General features: G+C 46.7%; 1 protein-coding gene across 1 annotated transcript in view; it reads right to left on the minus strand.

Annotated features, from left to right (window-relative positions):
• Positions 1-18,389, minus strand: part of mrpl23 (mitochondrial ribosomal protein L23) — a 60,015-nt gene that overhangs the window by 38,796 nt on the left and 2,830 nt on the right. Inside the window, exons 2-3 of the mRNA XM_080762607.1 lie at positions 16,172-16,294; positions 6,725-6,807 (exon numbers count right to left, since the gene is read on the minus strand). Coding sequence (XP_080618733.1) covers positions 6,725-6,807; positions 16,172-16,294 — 206 coding nt within the window. The remainder of the gene's footprint in view (positions 1-6,724; positions 6,808-16,171; positions 16,295-18,389) is intronic.

Genomic DNA, 18,389 nt, shown 5'->3' on the forward strand with positions numbered 1-18,389 from the left:
AATTGTTCATGATTTGAGGCATTTTGTTCAAAACGGGCCAATCCTGCAAACTTTGAAAGCCAATTAGTCCCCACAGGAATCCACGGTTCCGTGACCGCGAAATTTACCGCTGATTTTAAAGCCGTCCGTGGAATTCTCGACAATCCGCGGAATAGTAGAATGTCCGTGGGATATAGTCGGACGCCCCCGTTTTTTCTCCCGGGATCTTCTACTGGGGATAGTGGGGGGAATTCCGGGAGGAAAAACGGGTCACGGAGCGTCCGTATAACATGACAAAGTTACTTATTACTACCAGTAGGTAGTCTAGGTACTAGTACTATAATAGGAATGTGTACATGGTGAGGTGTCTGGCAACACTATATTTATGTCAGGGGAGGGGACATAAAAAAGTCGGACCGAAACGACGGTCCGCCCTCTAAAAGGTTCCTTCTGAAACGGAATCTGTGTAAATGGTTCCTACTGAAACTGAATCCATGTCCTGAGTCCTGACAATGACAAATTGACAATTCTAAAGCAGAAAAGAATACATATTACAACCACATTAAGTATCCTCTAGTCTAAACTGTAGTTACTGTGGGCAGGGTTTGAATGACAACCTTTGCAAGCAAAACAAATTAAAACATGAATAATAATAATAATCGATCCCCAAAAATGATTATTGGAATCTTTGATTATTATGACTCATCCATAATTACAATCTATTTCATGAAAGATTCGGTTAAATAATTTAGGTTAAATAAGTTAATGTCCGCCGAATATTAACTAAGCCGCGGAATCAAGGATTGATGTCCGCTGAATTAGGAATGTTCCCTGTGGAATCGAGACTTTCTTTCCGTGGATTCCTGTGGGCACTAGCCAATGTTAGCCAATTAGGATGGAATATGAAATATCGGACAGTTTTTGGACAGAATCTGGAGGAGTAATATAAAAAGAAATGTGTTTTTCAAAAGTCGGCCACACACACGGACAGACGGACACACACACGGACGGAGTGCAAAACATACTCTCTCCCCATGCCTTCGGCCTGGTGGAGACAATAATAATATAATGTATTACTATTAGCATCATTATTGTATACTGAATATACCATATTACATTGATAAATAACAGTGCATGGCATAGAACATGAATGTGTGTGACTGTGTACAGTAGGTCTTATTTTCAGTAAACAAGCTGTCAAAAAAGAGCTTGCACACTTGTGTGTATACGTGTGTGTATACGTGTGTGTGTGTGTGTGTGTGTGTGTGTGTGTGTGTGTGTGTGTGTGTGTGTGTGTGTGTGTGTGTGTGTGTGTGTGTGTGCAGTTAAGTTAAGTGCAGCAGAGGCTGACCCCTGGTGACTGGGGAATGCAGGTTAACCTCTCTACACCAGCTGGAGGTGATGACATCATTCTAACTCCTGTCAGACCGCTCCACCACTGTCTGGCTTGTGTGTGTGTGTGTGTGTGTGTGCGTGATTTTGCGTTCATTGTGTGTGTGAGTGTGTGTGTGTGTGTGTGTGTGTGTGTGTGTGTGTGTGTGTGTGTGTGTGTGTGTGTGTGTGTGTGTGTGTGTGTGTGTGTGTGTGTGTGTGCGCGTGTGTGCGAGTGTGTGTACTTACACTTACAATACTTGTGAGGGCCAAATGTCCCCTCAAGTGAGGTGGAATTCGAGAGAAGACATTGCGAGGACCGTGTACTTTCCTGATCTTCACGAATGAAATGCTTGTTTTATGGTTTAAAAATATATATTTTTTATATTATTTAATGTGTGGGCAGGGTTAGGATTGGGCATTTGAGGTTAGGTTTTCACTACTTAGCTGTGCAGCCTGCATGCCACGGACACGACACATTGTGTGGCAACACATAGTAAGCTTGTAGATCTGATATTTTTCACCTATTTTGTGGCTATTTTCAGCTACTACAGTCCTCTCAAGTATGGCAACACAAACATAAATGCGTGTAGCTGTGTGCATATGCTACAAAGTCAGTGGCTAGGCTAGGGGTCGGCCTGTTCAAAGTAACCGTTGCATATCCACCAAATGTGACCCACATGAGCAGAATGTCTCATGTTTAAATCCAACCAAAACAAATAAACGCAGTGCGGTGTCGACGGAGGAAGGAGGACCTCCGCGTCACGCGGTTCCTCTACACCTTAGAGCTTCCCAAATCTCAACAAGACCCCGGTGGTCGAGTCAACAGGCCCTCTCTCGATAACTGCCCGTTGCCATGCAAACGGTTTATGACATGAAAAACGAGAGAAACATTCCACTTTAATGAGTCATTTTGTGTGTGTGTGTGTGTGTGTGTGTGTGTGTGTGTGTGTGTGTGTGTGTGTGTCTCTCTCTCTAATAATCACCAGTCAGGCAGCCCACTGCTCAGGGAAAGCCCTTAGCAGAGTCGTAAAACGCCCACTCACCACCACCACCACCTACCCCCCTCTACCCCTGCCTGACTAGGGGCCCCTGTGTGGGTGGGAGCCAGAGGTAACGGTGTGTGTGTGTGTGTGTGTGTGTGTGTGTGTGTGTGTGTGTGTGTGTGTGTGTGTGCCGCGCACGTGTACATGCATTACGAAATTGGCAAGGGAATCCACAGGGAAATGCTGTAACCTTCACAGGGCTAGGTACACAGTTAGGTTGTAACCCTCTCCAGGCAAAGGCGCCTGCAGTAGTATGTAATATAAATCTAATATCTGACTTTATATCATTTATTGCAATACATAAACCTCCATTTCCCTCGCCACGTGCCTAGCTGAAGTCATATTGTTGCTATAAGCTTGTTGGTATATTTCCGTATTTTGTTCCAGGTTACCATTTGCTGGGTTTTCCTCTGCATGCCGTGACCCCTTTGCGTTGCGTACGGTGAATCGACAATGAAGAATTGAAATGGACTCGAATGAAATCGAAAAAGATGTGATTCTTTCATGCAGACTCCCCCCCCCATCCCCACCGACCCCTTCTCCGCCCACCTCTTGCCCCATCAACACACAGAGAACTTTCACATAACACTCGCAAACGCAAGCACAAAAAATTCTCCTGCTTTGGGATTGTGGTTTGGCAGCCGGCTATCACGTTACAAATCCCAGGCCAGAGTTGTAGCCATGGCAACGTCTTCCAAAATACCCCTGCCGCCCAAGGAGGGAAGAAAGGGTCGTTCTGCGCCCCTCTCCCCCCCCCCCCCACATCTTCTCCCCGCTCACCGTCTTTTATGGTGCCAATGAAGTGGAACTCCTGACGCAGGCAGGGATACCTACTCTGACGCACCTCGGAATCGCCAGGGGCCCCGGAGTCTCTTGCCTTCTTTTCTCCCTCTCTCCCTCTCTCCATCGTTTACTTGCTTTCTTCCCTCCCGAGGGGCTTTCCTTATCCCGAGCTTTTAAAGACACAACCCTAATAAACACAGCCTTAATGGGTCCTGCACCATGTAACAGGGCTAGGCGCCTCTCACACTCCCCTCCCGCCCGCCTCACATCTCTGTCTCTCCAGAGTTAGAGGGGGCTCCTCGTGGCCCTTCAAGGCCGCAAACTGAGGGGGCTCGTGCCTCGCTCGTCCTCCTAATGCAGACACCCCCTGTCCTCTCTCTCTCTCTCTCTCTGCTCTTCCATGAGCTTGCAAATTCCTAGCCTTGTAAAAGAGCCTGCGAAAAAGCCAATGCAAAACCCAAAACGTTTCCTCCATCGTAAAAAGCCAAGAGGATCATTTAGTCGATGACATAACACGGGCCAAGCTCTATGATCATCCCCAACTGTTAAAAAGAAAGGGGAGGGGAGGTTGTGTGTGTGTGTGTGTGTGTGTGTGTGGGGGGGGGGGGGGGGGGGTTGCTGTAGGTTGTGTAACTCTGTTTTGCCCACTCCGGCCCTGAAGCCATACATTTAAGTAAGTACCATATGCATGTGTGGAGAGAGTGTGGAGTGTCCCGGGACGTTTGGAGGTCAGAGTGCTAGAGCAGCAGATTGCCAGATAAGCAGCTGTGTGTGTTTGGGGAGGGGGTGATGGTGAAGGGTGGGGGCTGGGTCAATCACGCTAACCACCGCCACAGCTAGCCCCGCAAAGACACTCAGTCAATGGCAAAGCTGGCTAGCTCGAATGCTAAATTAGCCGGTAGCTGCAGCTAACGCCTGCTGGTGTGGCCTCTGAGCAGAATTAATTTGACATTGTGCAGCTTAAAAACGTGCTCCCATCTGGGACGCACTGGTGGCTCAACCGGTTTAATCTCAGCATATTGGGTTCGATTCCCGGGCTCAAGACCGGCGCTGTGCGTCATGCGTGCTCTCTATCCTCTCGTCACTGTCATAACTCAGTAAAAGATTGGTCCGTTGAGCTCAAGAGCACACTAGTCGAAGAAGCATGGCTTGGCTTCAAAACCAAATTTACATCAGTACTGAACAACATGGCTCCCCTGAGAACCCTCAGGGTCAAAACCCACCCGGAGCCATAGATGAATTCGGACATACTGACTGCAGTGAAAGCCAGAGACAAAAAATGCTCTAAAATGCAAGTCAATGCTTGCCAAACGCTTCGACAGTGATCTCCAAGCTCAGCTTGACAACCTAAAAACTCAACGAATCAAGCCAAGAAACATTGTTACTGCCATGACCAAATCTGCAAAAAGAAACTTTATCAATGATAAAGCCGAGGAAAACAAAAACAATCCTCAGGAGCTCTGGAAGCTACTCAACAATCAACTAGGCTGTGGTCAGAAACTGAAAACCAGGTTCAGAAACATAAACATCAAATCCAACGACACTCTCATCACTGACAAGCTTGATGTGGCCAACTACTTAAACATCTTTACAAACATAGCAACAACGCTGGTTAACAAACTACCCTCCCACTCTGGGCATTTTGATGTAGAGCACATCAAAGCCTTCTACAAAAACCTAGGTGTTTGTAAAGACGATTCTAAACTGGTAATGGTAACAACCGATGAGGTACTTAAAAAACTGAGTGCCCTGCAACCGCACAAGGCCACTTGCCATGACAATATTCCCTCCAAACACTGTGTGTAATATGTGGTTTTAGATATTTTAGAACATCATGGACGACACTGGGCTCACTTCCTTCCTGGACTACAATTCCCATAATGCTTTGGTGCACTTCTCCTCCTTGTGGATAGAGAGAGGGCTGTCTTACTGAGACAACATGTAGTCCAGGAAGGAAGTGAGACCAGTGTCTGTGACATCATGGACACTGCTAAAATCTAAAAGATCTAAAACCACATATTACACATAAAGACCACAGGAAAGTGTTCTAAATCTGGGGTGCATACTTAGTTTAGACTAGTCATTGGTTAGACATGGGTTAAGGTTAGGTTTAGGTGTGCTGCCCCGTGGGAGGTTAGGTTTAGGATGAGGGTTTGAGATAGGTTGTAATTGTAGAACTAATGGCTGGTCTAACCAATGACTAGTCTAAACCAAAAACTGTCTAAACTAAGTACTGCACCCCTAAATCTTGTAAACGTCCTTAACATGTATTTTCTTTGCAAAGAATGGTTAGATGTCCCTTAATTAACGAAAATACATCGCATGGATGCACCTGGGACGTATCCTCAGTGATGTATCCCAAGGACATCGGGGTTTAGGGTCTCATACCACTCACTCAGGTGACCCAGCAGGGGTGATCAAGTCCTGACTTACGTCCCAGTAGCTACCCTCGATCAGACCCAGGGGCGAAGTGTCCTTGAGCAAGACTCTGAACCCTGCCCTAATTACTCTCGATGTGCCTTGCATGGTTTCCACCGGCATCGGTGTGTAAATGTGTGTGTGAATGGGTGAATGTAATGCACTGTAATCTCTGTAGTGCCTTGGATAAAGGCGCTGTATAAATGCACCATTTAGACCCACTAGGGAAAGACCAGGGACACACAATCCGCCGCTCCAGAACTACTCTGCTGGGACTGGTAGGTAGACAAATCTGATGCATGGAAGGACTAGACTCTCTGGGTTGACACAGGACCTGTGCGTTGCACCAGACACTTCATTCAGTAGTGGTGGATTTTTGACCCTGCAGTGGTGCTGCAGGCACCGCTTGCGGCTTGAATGGCCCTCCTAAAGGCATCACTCAGGGTTTTATGGACTTCCTCCTCACGGAAGACACAGGCTGTGGCGCCAACCTATACTGCTCCCGGGTGCCGTCTACATTCCGGCTGTCAACCAGTCTCTCCGGTGGTCACCAGACTATACCTGGTTGTCACATAGTCTATTCCTATGAGGCACTATAAATACAATACCTAAGAACGAAAATACACTGCATGTAGCTACCCTCGATCAGACCAACTAGGGAAAAACCAGGGCCACACAGTCCGCCGCTCCAGAACTGTTCTGCCGGGACTGGTACTGTAGGTAGACCAATCTGGCGCATGGAAGGACTAGGCTCTGTGGGTTGACTCCTGTCAACCCCCCTCCTACATCTCACCAGGTCCACTCCTGCTCTCACCAGGTCCAGGACCTGTGCGTTGCACCAGACTCCCAGCACCTTTATCTACCTGTAAAGGTCTGTGTCAAAGCTAAATGGATGACCTTGGTGGTGGATAGTTAATAATCACTCACACTATCTCAATGTAGCTTTTATTTCAGTAGGCCCTACCTTGATGAGGAAGACAGCTCAGCTCTGAGGGACACTGGTGGCATACTCATGGCTCTGTTGCCTGTGTGTGTGTGTGTGTGTGTGTGTGTGTGTGTGTGTGTGTGTGTGTGTGTGTGTGTGTGTGTGTGTGTGTGTGTGTGTGTGTGCCTGTGTTGGGCCTCACCAAACTGTATCCGCGTCCGGACTGCTCCTACAGGAACATTGTAGATCTTCTCCAGGTAGTTCCTCACGTCACACTTGGTCATTCTGTCAACAGACGTGCCCAGGAGACAGAGACGGAGACGGAGGGGATGGAATCAGCGAAGAGAACACATGTGAAGCCATAGAAAAGAGGACAAGAGGAGTTATGGATAGCGTCCAGCAACCGCCGACGTGTGTGTGTGTGTGTGTGTGTGTGTGTGTGTGTGTGTGTGTGTGTGTGTGTGTGTGTCTGTGTGTGTGCGCGCCACGTGCGTGTGTGTGTGTGTGTGTGTGTGTGTGTGTGTGTCTGTGTGCACGCCGCGTGCGCGTGTGTGTGTGTGTGTGTGCATGTGAGGGTGTTTGTGTCAGGACTCTACATAGCTAAACTGCTCGCAGCACATAACTCTACGTTCACTTCATTGACACAGGAATGATGTATATTATGGCAAAACTGACAAGACACTCCCCATAAACTATGATATTATTTCCCCAGCTGTAACTGACAGGGCACTCCCATATACATAAAGCCATATTCAGCTCTCATATAGTCCAAGTCGAAGGGAGAGAGATGTCGGTTCATCCAATTACCCATCTGGATGTATCGATCGCGCCCAGTGAAACCCAACACAGGAAGTGGGGCCTGGCATCAGAGCACAGGCCGGGGACCATCCCGGCCTAGGCTTGGCCTCCTGGGCCAGCAGCATGTGGAATGGATTGATCGGGCCAGAGGAAGTAAGGCTTTTAACTGCTAATCAATCTGGCCAATTGGATTAGCTCGGTAGACAGCACTTCCCAAATGCGTCCGACAAAGTGCTTAATAGCAACGCTTGCGGTTTGAAGTGAGTGCCTCAGATATGGGGGTCTTGCGGTTTGAAGTGAGTGCCTCAGATATGGGGGTCTTGCGGTTTGAAGTGAGTGCCTCAGATATGGGGGTCTTTCGATGATCCATCGCCTCATATACGTTCCATTGATAGAAGTGACTTCACGTAATGGGTGCCTCTATTTCCCCCCCTTTCTCGGCAGGAACAACGTGACACCTCCTCGAGTTGTAAGTAACGCCAGAATGTGTGTGCCGCAAACATTTTTTCCAAGAGAAAATCCCTACAGTGAACACAAGGGTTTCCTTGTAGTTAAGCAGGCTGACGTAACGGCTTTAGCTGCATGCCGTATGAACAATAGCCTTAAATACTGACACTTACGCAGACATAATTCACAATTAGGACCAAGACACCAAGTCATTTCCTGTAGCACAGGCTGCACTTACTGACATAACAAAGCTGGCATTGAGACCAGCTAGACACAGTAGTAACTGACTGGACCAATAATTAGCCAGAGACTTTGTGATTTTTTCCAAATAACCCAAACCCACAATAATGCCCTGCAGCGGTACCATAATGCCCTGCAGCGGTACCATAATGCTGCAGCGGTACCATAATGCCCTGCAGCAGTACCATAATGCTGCAGCGGTACCATAATGCCCTGCAGCGGTACCATAATGCCCTGCAGCAGTACCATAATGCCCTGCAGCGGTACCATAATGCCCTGCAGCAGTACCATAATGCCCTGCAGCGGTACCATAATGCCCTGCAGCAGTACCATAATGCCCTGCAGCAGTACCATAATGCCCTGCAGCGGTACCATAATGCCCTGCAGCAGTACCATAATGCCCTGCAGGTACCATAATGCCCTGCAGCGGTACCATAATGCCCTGCAGGTACCATAATGCCCTGCAGCGGTACCATAATGCCCTGCAGCGGTACCATAATGCTGCAGCGGTACCATAATGCCCTGCAGCAGTACCATAATGCCCTGCAGGTACCATAATGCCCTGCAGGTACCATAATGCCCTGCAGCGGTACCATAATGCCCTGCAGCGGTACCATAATGCTGCAGCGGTACCATAATGCCCTGCAGCGGTACCATAATGCTGCAGCGGTACCATAATGCCCTGCAGCGGTACCATAATGCCCTGCAGCGGTACCATAATGCCCTGCAGCGGTACCATAATGCTGCAGCGGTACCATAATGCCCTGCAGCGGTACCATAATGCCTGCAGCGGTACCATAATGCCTGCAGCGGTACCATAATGCCCTGCAGCGGTACCGCGCCGCCAAGAGAACAATACACCTTTGATTTCACCATTTCAGGAAGCATGCGGCTCCAATAACGTTACTGCTCTGGGGCAGGGAGCATTTTTCTCTCTCTCCCTCCCAAACACACCATCTACATCCAAGTTCGGCATTTCCCACATTAACCCATTTTGGCCGGGAATCCCTTTTGGTGTTAGCATTATGTTATGCTTTAGCTATTGAAAAATAGCAGATCTACAAGCTCGTAGCGCGCCACTCAAAAAAAAGACATTTATAGAATCTGATCTCAGGTCAGAATGGGTTAAGACAGTGGCCTTTCAGACAAGAGGAGAAATAAGAACCCCCCCCCCTTCTTCTCCTCTGGAGGCGGGCGAGGGGAGTAAAACAAAAAGTATCTGCGCCAAAATCGGCTGGGGAGAGACCACATATTTGAGAAAATGGGTGAAGTGAACTCATTTGGGCCTCCATTTCGTTCCCTTTGAACCGGTCCACAGGAGAGAGAAGGGTTTCCTAAGCGACGCCACCAACAGATGCACCTCCGGGGTCTGTTTGCACCCGTCCCACCCTCCCTCCCTCATCTACCCCGTCTCACAGTGTGTGTGCCAGGGGGCTGGGGGAGGTGGGGGCGGTGAAGCAGAGCAGAGTGACTGGGGGTACTTGAGCTGAAGAGAGGTGGAAAGATGAACACAGCGAGAGAGAGAGAGAGAGAGAGAGAGAGAGAGAGAGAGAGAGAGAGCAATTGTGCAGAGAGAAGGGGATTCCTAGAAAGCAGAAAGGGTGGGGGCGGGGGGGGGGGGGAGGAGAAGAGAGGAAAGGAAGAGAGGGGAAGTGGCTCAGGGACTACCAAGTCCCCTCTGGATCATTAGAGAGAGAACACTGATCCTGATTAAAGAGGGGAGCGATCTCTAAATCCCTGCTGCCATTGCTACTACGATTAGCCCGCTGCCACTGCCACCACACACACGTGCATGCCACACATGCTACACACACGCCACACCACACACAGAATTAAGGAAATGCACAAGCAGTCAGGTTTGCTTAAGTCAGTTTTGCTGTATGGCTCGGAATGCTGGCGAGTGGTGGAGAGTGACATGAATAAGATCAACTCATTCCACAATGGGTGTCTCCGGAAGATATGTCGCATCTTTTGGCCAGAAAAGATCTCCAACGCGGACCTGTACTTAAAGACAAACTGTTACAATGTGGTACTGGAAATCAAACACAGACGGCTCGGACATGTCCTTTGGAATGGATCAAGACAGCGTTCCTAAAGTAGCCCTAAGATGGACCCCACCTGGAAAGAGGAGACAAGGGAGGCCAAAAACAACCTGGCGGAGAACTGTGACCTCAGAACTGTGACCTCAGAACTGAAGATCTGTGCCCCATGTCAAATCTGACATGGGGCACAACATGCTGCACAGGGTAGGACCAGATGGAAGCAGATAGTCGCAGCCTTATGTTCCATCAAGAGCGAAGAGGATTCAGTAAATAAGTAGTAGTCAGGTTTGCTGCTTGCTTGTGTGAAATGTCATACAATTCTTCACTGCTACAATCAATTCATCCCATTAAATGCTACATGAATCGCATTACTTGCTTCCAAACAACAACCTGGTATCGAATCCTAAGAACAGGAAGCCCCCCAGGCTGTAAGTCTGGCAGAGATGTCAAGATATATAAGATAAATCAGGCTAAACTTAAACAAAAGCCACAGTAACTCCAGGACTGAAGCAGGAAACATTTGATCATCATCATAATATACACACCCATCCGACACCAGAGGCTAGCCTTTCACACCGTTATTCTGCCTCCTTAACTGCCCGGCCCTGCCCTCTCAGCGAGAATGAATACCTGTCTTCTGCAGCTGCCACGGCTAAGGGCATCGGTCCTTGGCAACTGGTATATATTTATATACAAATGCGCATGCTACACACATTCCAAGTGGTAACCCAAGCAAGGGATGAGGAGACTGCACAAAGACAGAACGGACAAAGGGCATCAGATAACACACATGATGGTTTTAGGTTCACACATGTTCCACTGTTGCCAAGTAGTTATGAGAGGAATAAAGCTGGCAATCGTTTGTGGCGGAGCCCCGAAGCAAAGTAATCAAAAGTTGTTGTTTTGCTGGGCATTGTGGGAGGGCGAGGTGAAGAGAGGAAAAGACGTAGGGGCCAAAATCTGATCTGAAAAGGTGGCCAAAAGGAAAACCGACGCCATTGAAAAACGGACAGGTTTTCAGAAGGAAAGAACACAGTGATCCTTGGCTCTTTGTCTTTGCCCACCTGTGTGACACCGTCGTGCTTGAGACAACGTAGCAGATTTGTGGGGAGTGCAGCTTAACAAGGCACATTTCAAAACGTGAGCCCTCCCCGTGCCACAATGATACTTGCTAGATGTTTCCTATTGTCCAATTTAACCTACACCGTTCGGAGCCAAAAGGGATTTGAGTATCAGTTCCAGTGTGTTAAGATGGTCTGTTGTTTCACCTGTGCTGGAAAAAAAAGCATGTGAGAGAAGTGGGTGAAAGGCCACAGGTGCACAGCGACATCTTAGTCATACAACTCAAGAATATAAAGAACAGTCCATCTTTGAGGAAAAATATTAGAAGTGGATCAGAGCGAGCAGAAGTAGCTTGATGATGATTGAAGAAAAGCTCAAAGATGACTCCCTTTATCATTTAACAAGACACAAGAAGGATGCTCCTCCTTACAGCCAAAATTCAAGTTACTCTGCTCTTCCTCAAATTAAACAAATCCTCCAAGTGCACACACAAAATAGCACAAAAAAGACTAAAGGGACTACATGCTAACTCATGTCTCTAACTGATAAGCATCACATAGCATCAGTAACACTCAAAAGGCAGTTCAATCTGCATGGGGCATGATGGGCCTTCCTAGTGTGTACTAGCAATGATTTCATTGTTTCCGTCCCAATAATCGGGAACTTGACGCAAGTTCAAATGCCGTGAGATGTCTATCCGGGCCTCGCATTAATAAAAAACCTCAATAAACACACACACACACACAGCTGGAATGTCCTGGTCGCTCGCAATGTTGTGGGTTTGAGCGAGCCTCGCCTCCTTTGTTCGACGTAAAACCCTCTCTCTCATCTTAAATCTAATCTTAAAAAACCCACAGTCGGGTAAACACGCAAGGCAAACGGAACAAACGTGCACGCACAGGCATGTGAGTGCGTGTCCCATGCGCAAAGACCTGCGCGCGAGCGCCAACATCAAAGTGCATTGTGTCGGAGGGGCTTAGCGGTGAGAATGAAACAGGAGAGTTGTTCTCTGCGTAGATGAAAGGTGAAAGAAAGAAAGCCGCCCCTCATTGTCAGGCCAGCCTATTGTCAGGTTCAGGTTAGGATTCATGCACTTCACTACCTTAACCCTCCCATCCACCCACACAATACACGCACAAAACTTGCTCAACACCAAATATCAAGATCATAATAGCACGACTTTGTATGGACGGGAAGACATTAAGGAACCTGAGACCGGGCAGGGTCCGGGAGAAGGGATCGCTGAGGCACTAGGACTGTTCCCCCTGTCGAAGCATACGAGCGCTGTGTGAAGGATTCCATTTATTGTTCAGCTTTTTATTGGTCGGACAAAAGCACCGAAATAGATCAAAGAGCAGGTCACCAGGAGTCACTTAGCTCCTTACACAGAACGAGAACAGTAAAAAAAAAGACTCAAAACAGTTAGCTATATTCCATGACTCTCTAAATGACATCCTATGTCATAACATAAACGCAAGTCAATTTGTGTAAAACAAGACCAAAAGCAGTCTGTTTATGGAGTGGAGCAGGGGAAGGGGAAACAGAACTATTGCCATGGCGATCAAAATGCTGTTTGGTCCACTAGGGACAAAACAGTCAGCAGAGAGTACATGGCCCAATGTCTGAGAAGGGCCAAAGTTATATTGTTGAATGCTACTGGTAGTAGCAGAAAGCCAACATAATAGTGTACTGAATATCTGCTCGCATTCAACCTGTGTGTGTGTGTGTGTGTGTGTGTGTGTGTGTGTGTGTGTGTGTGTGTGTGTGTGTGTGTGTGTGTGTGCGTGTGTGTGTGTGTGTGTGTGTGTGTGCGTGCACTTCCATATGCCCTACAGGAGGAACATCATGTTTCTAGGGTTTAGAGACGCACACATGCACAAACCCCTCAGGCCTCTCCTGGCGTGGAGACGAGCTAGTGCAGATACACAACACAAACACCCATCCACATGCACGTCTGTCGTCTGTCGTGTGTGGCATCACTTAAAAGGCAGTTTATGCGAGAGGCTATAACGCACAATCTGCATTGGGCATGATGGGCCTTCTGTCCCAATAATCGGGAACTTGATGCGAGTTCAAATGCCGTGAGATGTCTATCCGGGCTGTCTGAGAAGGGCCAAAGTTATATTGTTGAATGCTACTTGTAGTAGCAGAAAGATCGACAGACGTGGATGGGTGTTTGTGTTGTGTATCTGCACTAGCTCGTCTCCACGCCAGGAGAGGCCTGAGGGGTTTGTGCGCGTGTGTCTCTAAACCCTAGAAACATGATGTTCCTCCTGTAGGGCATATGGAAGTGCTGATAGACCTCAAGAGATTGGAGGAACAATCAAAAGGGACTCAATTATCCAGCAGAGAGATGGTGGGAAACGAGAGCGCTGCACACAACCGACCCGTTTCTCAAACAACAGGATACAACCAAAGAAGAGGGGGAAAATGAAGGGCTCAAAAGGAGAACACAAACAGAACGGAGGAACCGACTGTATCTGTGCCTGCTCCTCTCAGGTGCTTCTGAGACAAAGGCTACGTTGTTGGGTTGCTCCCGTGTGAAAATGACACCATTACTGCCGGTCCTTAACAGCTGTTCAGTTAGTACGTTCCACCGCTGCCCAACGGCCTCCTATAACCTTCTCGGGACATACATACTCTTTGTGTGTGTGTGCGTGTGCGTGTGTGTGTGTATATATATATATATATATACTGTATGTATATATATATATATATATATATATATATATATATATAATGTTGCCACTTGCCCTGACCTATACCTATAGTGTTTCCCTGACCAGCAATCTTCAGTAACCTGTGAGCAGGGGTGGTGGTGATCATTATTATCGTTTATCAGGAAAAAATCTAAACATTGTGGAGGCTGAGCGGCATTATCCGGTACTATTTTGAACCCTCTATACTGAACATTTTTCAGTCTACGTCAAGGTCCCCATTTTCCCTAAACTTCTTTGCCTTTTGAGAAACATTTTGAAATACGTCAATCTAATAGCCGATCTACATCGACACGTTGTGAGCTTGTTTAAGGATAAGGGGTAAGGCACGTACGAAAATAGGCACGCAAATCTCTTGGCCAAAAATAGCCGATCCACAAGTTCACAGCATGCAGAATATGGATCCCGGAGTTCCAAGTGGTTAACAAAAGTAGCTAATCATCATGACATGAAAATGTAATGATGTTCATATATTTCCATCCCTAGGCGGGGGGGAGGGCTGTAAGTGTGTGTCCTTCAGTGCTCTATATGCATACAACCGAACCGAGGACCATGACAAGCACTAAAAGTGTGTGAAGCACACGCTTGGGGTTTCAGTAGCATATCAGTCAGTAATGCACCTCTCCCAGCCAGGCCAGGCATCAAAGGCTGTAGGGAAAACACCCATACGCCCTTATATACACACATGCACCCTGCACTTACCCGTCCGCTCACACACCCTTCTCCCGGCTCACACCGACCCAAAGCCACTCATGTATGCAATGCACACACACACACACACACACACACACACACACACACACACACACACACACACACATTACATAAGCACCCTAAGAGTTTGGCAGAGACGTCGAGGTAGGAATGAGAGTGGTAGCCCACGCACCTGGATGAATAGATTACAGTGTAAGCCCCACTAGAGAAGACTCAAGATGCTCTTGCTTCGAACTTCAATTTATCTCCCCCAGTGCGGACTGTGTGGGCCTCTGGCTGCCTGAGGGGAACCGCTATCCTCACTGACCTTGGCTGGAGGGGAATGGTCACCGCCGGGTCATCCCTACTTAGTGATGATTAATTTGGGCTCACTCTAGCACTTTGTGACAGCAGATATATCAGTCAAATACCACGGGGAACAAATACCTACAGAGAACAACACGTTCCCCTCACATCTTGTGTGGGGAACATTCCCATGCAAAGTTAGCGGGCAGTTAAGGGGTGTTAAGTTTTTGTGCACTCCATTGACCTCGAGCCTTGGATCCATATAATTTTTTTTTACTGAAATGCACATTAATACGGTTTTTATCTGTGTGACTAACGTCTACCGTATGCCTGTTGATAGCATACTCCCACTGTTTTGTGCGCTATAATAGCCTCACTCTTACACATACCACCTCCACGTCAATGCTTCCCTTGTCATCAGTCCCACACAAGTCCTATTAAAAGGTAGCAAGAGAGGTCAAAGGAGCCATCCAACAGTGTGGGCTGGTGACTCGCATTTCCTTTTGCAAGGTTGGCACACCACCCGGTGGCCAAGATGGTCAACTACAGCTCAGCTTTTAAATGTTTTACATTAAAAACATCATGTTTGTGATTAAAGTGATTCAAGTAGACCCGGCTATTTCCAGAGATGAGCACTAGTATTTAATAGGGGTGCACGATTATGAAATTATGACCGATATCCGATCCGATTCACGACTGAATGACTACTGAATGAGACGAGTACACAAATTAAATGTATTAAAAATCGGTCATAACAGAAATTCATTATATCGGATATCGATATCGGCCAAAATGTCTCATCGGCACATCCCTAAAAAATATATATAATAAAGTTGAACATGGAATGGGCACGGAATGCACAGTTCTGTCTGTTTGTGTGTATGAGCATGGAATGTGCTCGGCTGATTGGCTGAACACGAAATGTGATAAGAGCGCCCCTCACTTCACACGAGTGTGATTTTTTTTGCATATCAGATGCAATCAAATAACTGAATGTCATAGGACAGAAGATAATAGAGCAGTGGTTCTCAAGGTGGGGGTCCTGGGCCGGGGGGGGGGGGCTGTTCAGGGGGGTACGCAGCAAAATTAGTTAATATACTGTAGCAGTCACAATCATTTTAATCACTTTAATCCTATACTACAGCTCATAGCATTGCACTTGTAGATCTATTGTTGAACCAAAAATTCAAGTGAACATTTTTACTCAAATCTTTGCTTCTAGGGGTCCCTCCCTGGCACAATCGGTGTATGAATGTGTGTGTGTGAATGGGTGAATGTAATGCACATCTATGTAAAGCGCCTTGGATAAAGGCGCTATATAAATGCACCAAAAAAAAGACTTACTCCATGGGTATGCGGAACTGGACCGTGTCTGGAGGCTGCTCCTTCCCCGGCCGCACCAGTGTCAGGAACCAGTTTGGTCTGAAGATCCTCAGCTGGGGGTCTCCCAGCTGGTAGACTGGGTGTCTGGACGAGGAACAGAATCAGAAAGTAACATGGGTGAATGTCTTGGTTGTGCAGGCTCATCATTGCAGTAAAAGATAGAGAGAAGAGCATAGAGTGCGTAGTACATACAGTATGACTAATCGATGATACAAATGTGAATGCACAATAAGAATAAATAAAAGGTCATGAATGTGATGTACGTGTATAATATAAAGAGTCTTTATTAAAGCAAAAGACAAATTCAGTTCAGTCTGTGCAGTGTCACCAGACCAGTCGTGACGTCCACGTATTTGATGATGACGTCGGGGCTGTGCGTGGCTGTACAGTCATGTGTACAAAGAATAGAGGAGAGGGCTCAGCACGCAGCCCTGAGGGGTTCCTGTGTTGAGGGACCGGGTCAGGGGGTCCGACGTGATGTTGCCCATCCTCACCACCTGACGGCGGCCAGACAAAAAGTCCAGTATGCAGCTGCACATGGTCGAGTGCAGGCCTAGGTCCTTGAGCTTTGTGTCCAGTCTGGTTGGGATGATGGCATTGAAAGCAGAAATGTAGTCCACAAAGAGCATCCGTTCACATCTGTTCTTCCCCTCTTGTCTAAGGGGGTGAGTGCAGAGTGTACGGCCAAGGCAACTTCAGCATATATCTCCTCAGGCCCGACCGTCCAAAATAATCATATCTGAACTGCCCACTCCGTGGAATTGTAGGAATTACATTTAGTGTGATTGGGTTCAATGGATAAATAGTGTGAAAATTGCAGACCTTCAGATCGGTAATTTTCACAATGTATTCCTATTTCTTACATAATATTTCACAATTTGTTATCAAAAAGGCTCAAAAGAGATAGAATTGTAACTTTAAAAATATGTTATGTTGTGTTTTATTGTACAGCACTTTGGACAACTTTGGTTGTTTTTAAATGTGCTTTCAAAAGGATCCCTGGATAATAAGACAAATATGCCTTAAAACATTATATTTGCCCTCTATAACTAAAAATAAAAACACCTCAAATATTGTATTTCTTTCATGGAGTATCTTTTACTCAATATAGGAACTGCTCCCGTCCTAGTTGATGATGTCACTCATTATGTCCATGTGTGGTCCAGGCCTATGGAATGCACGTGCTAATAAAAAGTATTTAAAATATTGCTCTGATGCTCATATTATCCTTAGGAAGTATTACGTTGTTTTTTATTAGCATATACATTCCATACCATAGGGCTAGACCATTAGGGCATATGACAAATATCAACTTGTGACAGGAGCAGTTCCTATTGAGTGAAAGATTCTTTATTTATGAAAGAAATAAAATATTGAAGGTGTTTTTATGATTTTAGGGCAAGTATAATGTTTTAAGGCATATTTGTCTTATTAGCCAGGGATCCTTTTAAAAACAAAAAATATATTTAACTTGACTCGTTTACTGTAACATGCATAATACACAGAATACAAAAAAAACATTGTGGTAGCTCAATTTACCACAACTCTGTTACCCTCCAAATGCGAGCTTTCAAGTTAAAAGTTTTTGAAAATACAGAATGGCTTGATAAATAACCATAACCATTTCTTAGATGCATAAAATAAAGCATGGAATACGGTGTGTATATTACAGGAAACTCCTGTAAAACTTTCCAACAAACTCCGGTAAACTCCCGAATTGTACCATCACACCTGTATAGTTAGTTAGTTGCTGAGTGAGGTCTAGCCAACACCAACTCGGGATTCCTGGATTGCTGCCCTCCACAAATTCCTATCCAACATCAGATTCTTGAGCTCTGCAGTGTTGTTAGCCAAGCTGTCGCACTGAAGCACGTCTACATAGGTGGTACGCTTCTTTCCCCTCCTGGCTTTGCCCTGGGTTGGCTCCCATAGGGTCAATTTACTTGTCTCCTTCTCTCTCTGACTTTGTCCGTGACGCATGGTAGGTCCCCATAGAGGTCCACACCTGTATAATACCGTACAGTAAATCACTGTATATGCCGGCTAAACTTGAGGTTTATGGACAAATCTAGTGCCCATAATTGCCCGTTAACTCCTCTTTTCACGCAGTGGAATCCGGTCGCCAACCTTAACGCATGTTCGCGAACCTTAATCCGGTCGTTTTACCGCATGTCGGACC

The sequence above is a fragment of the Protomyctophum bolini genome (assembly GCF_963924005.1).
Source record: "Protomyctophum bolini genome assembly, chromosome: 4".
Lineage (NCBI taxonomy): Eukaryota > Metazoa > Chordata > Actinopteri > Myctophiformes > Myctophidae > Protomyctophum > Protomyctophum bolini.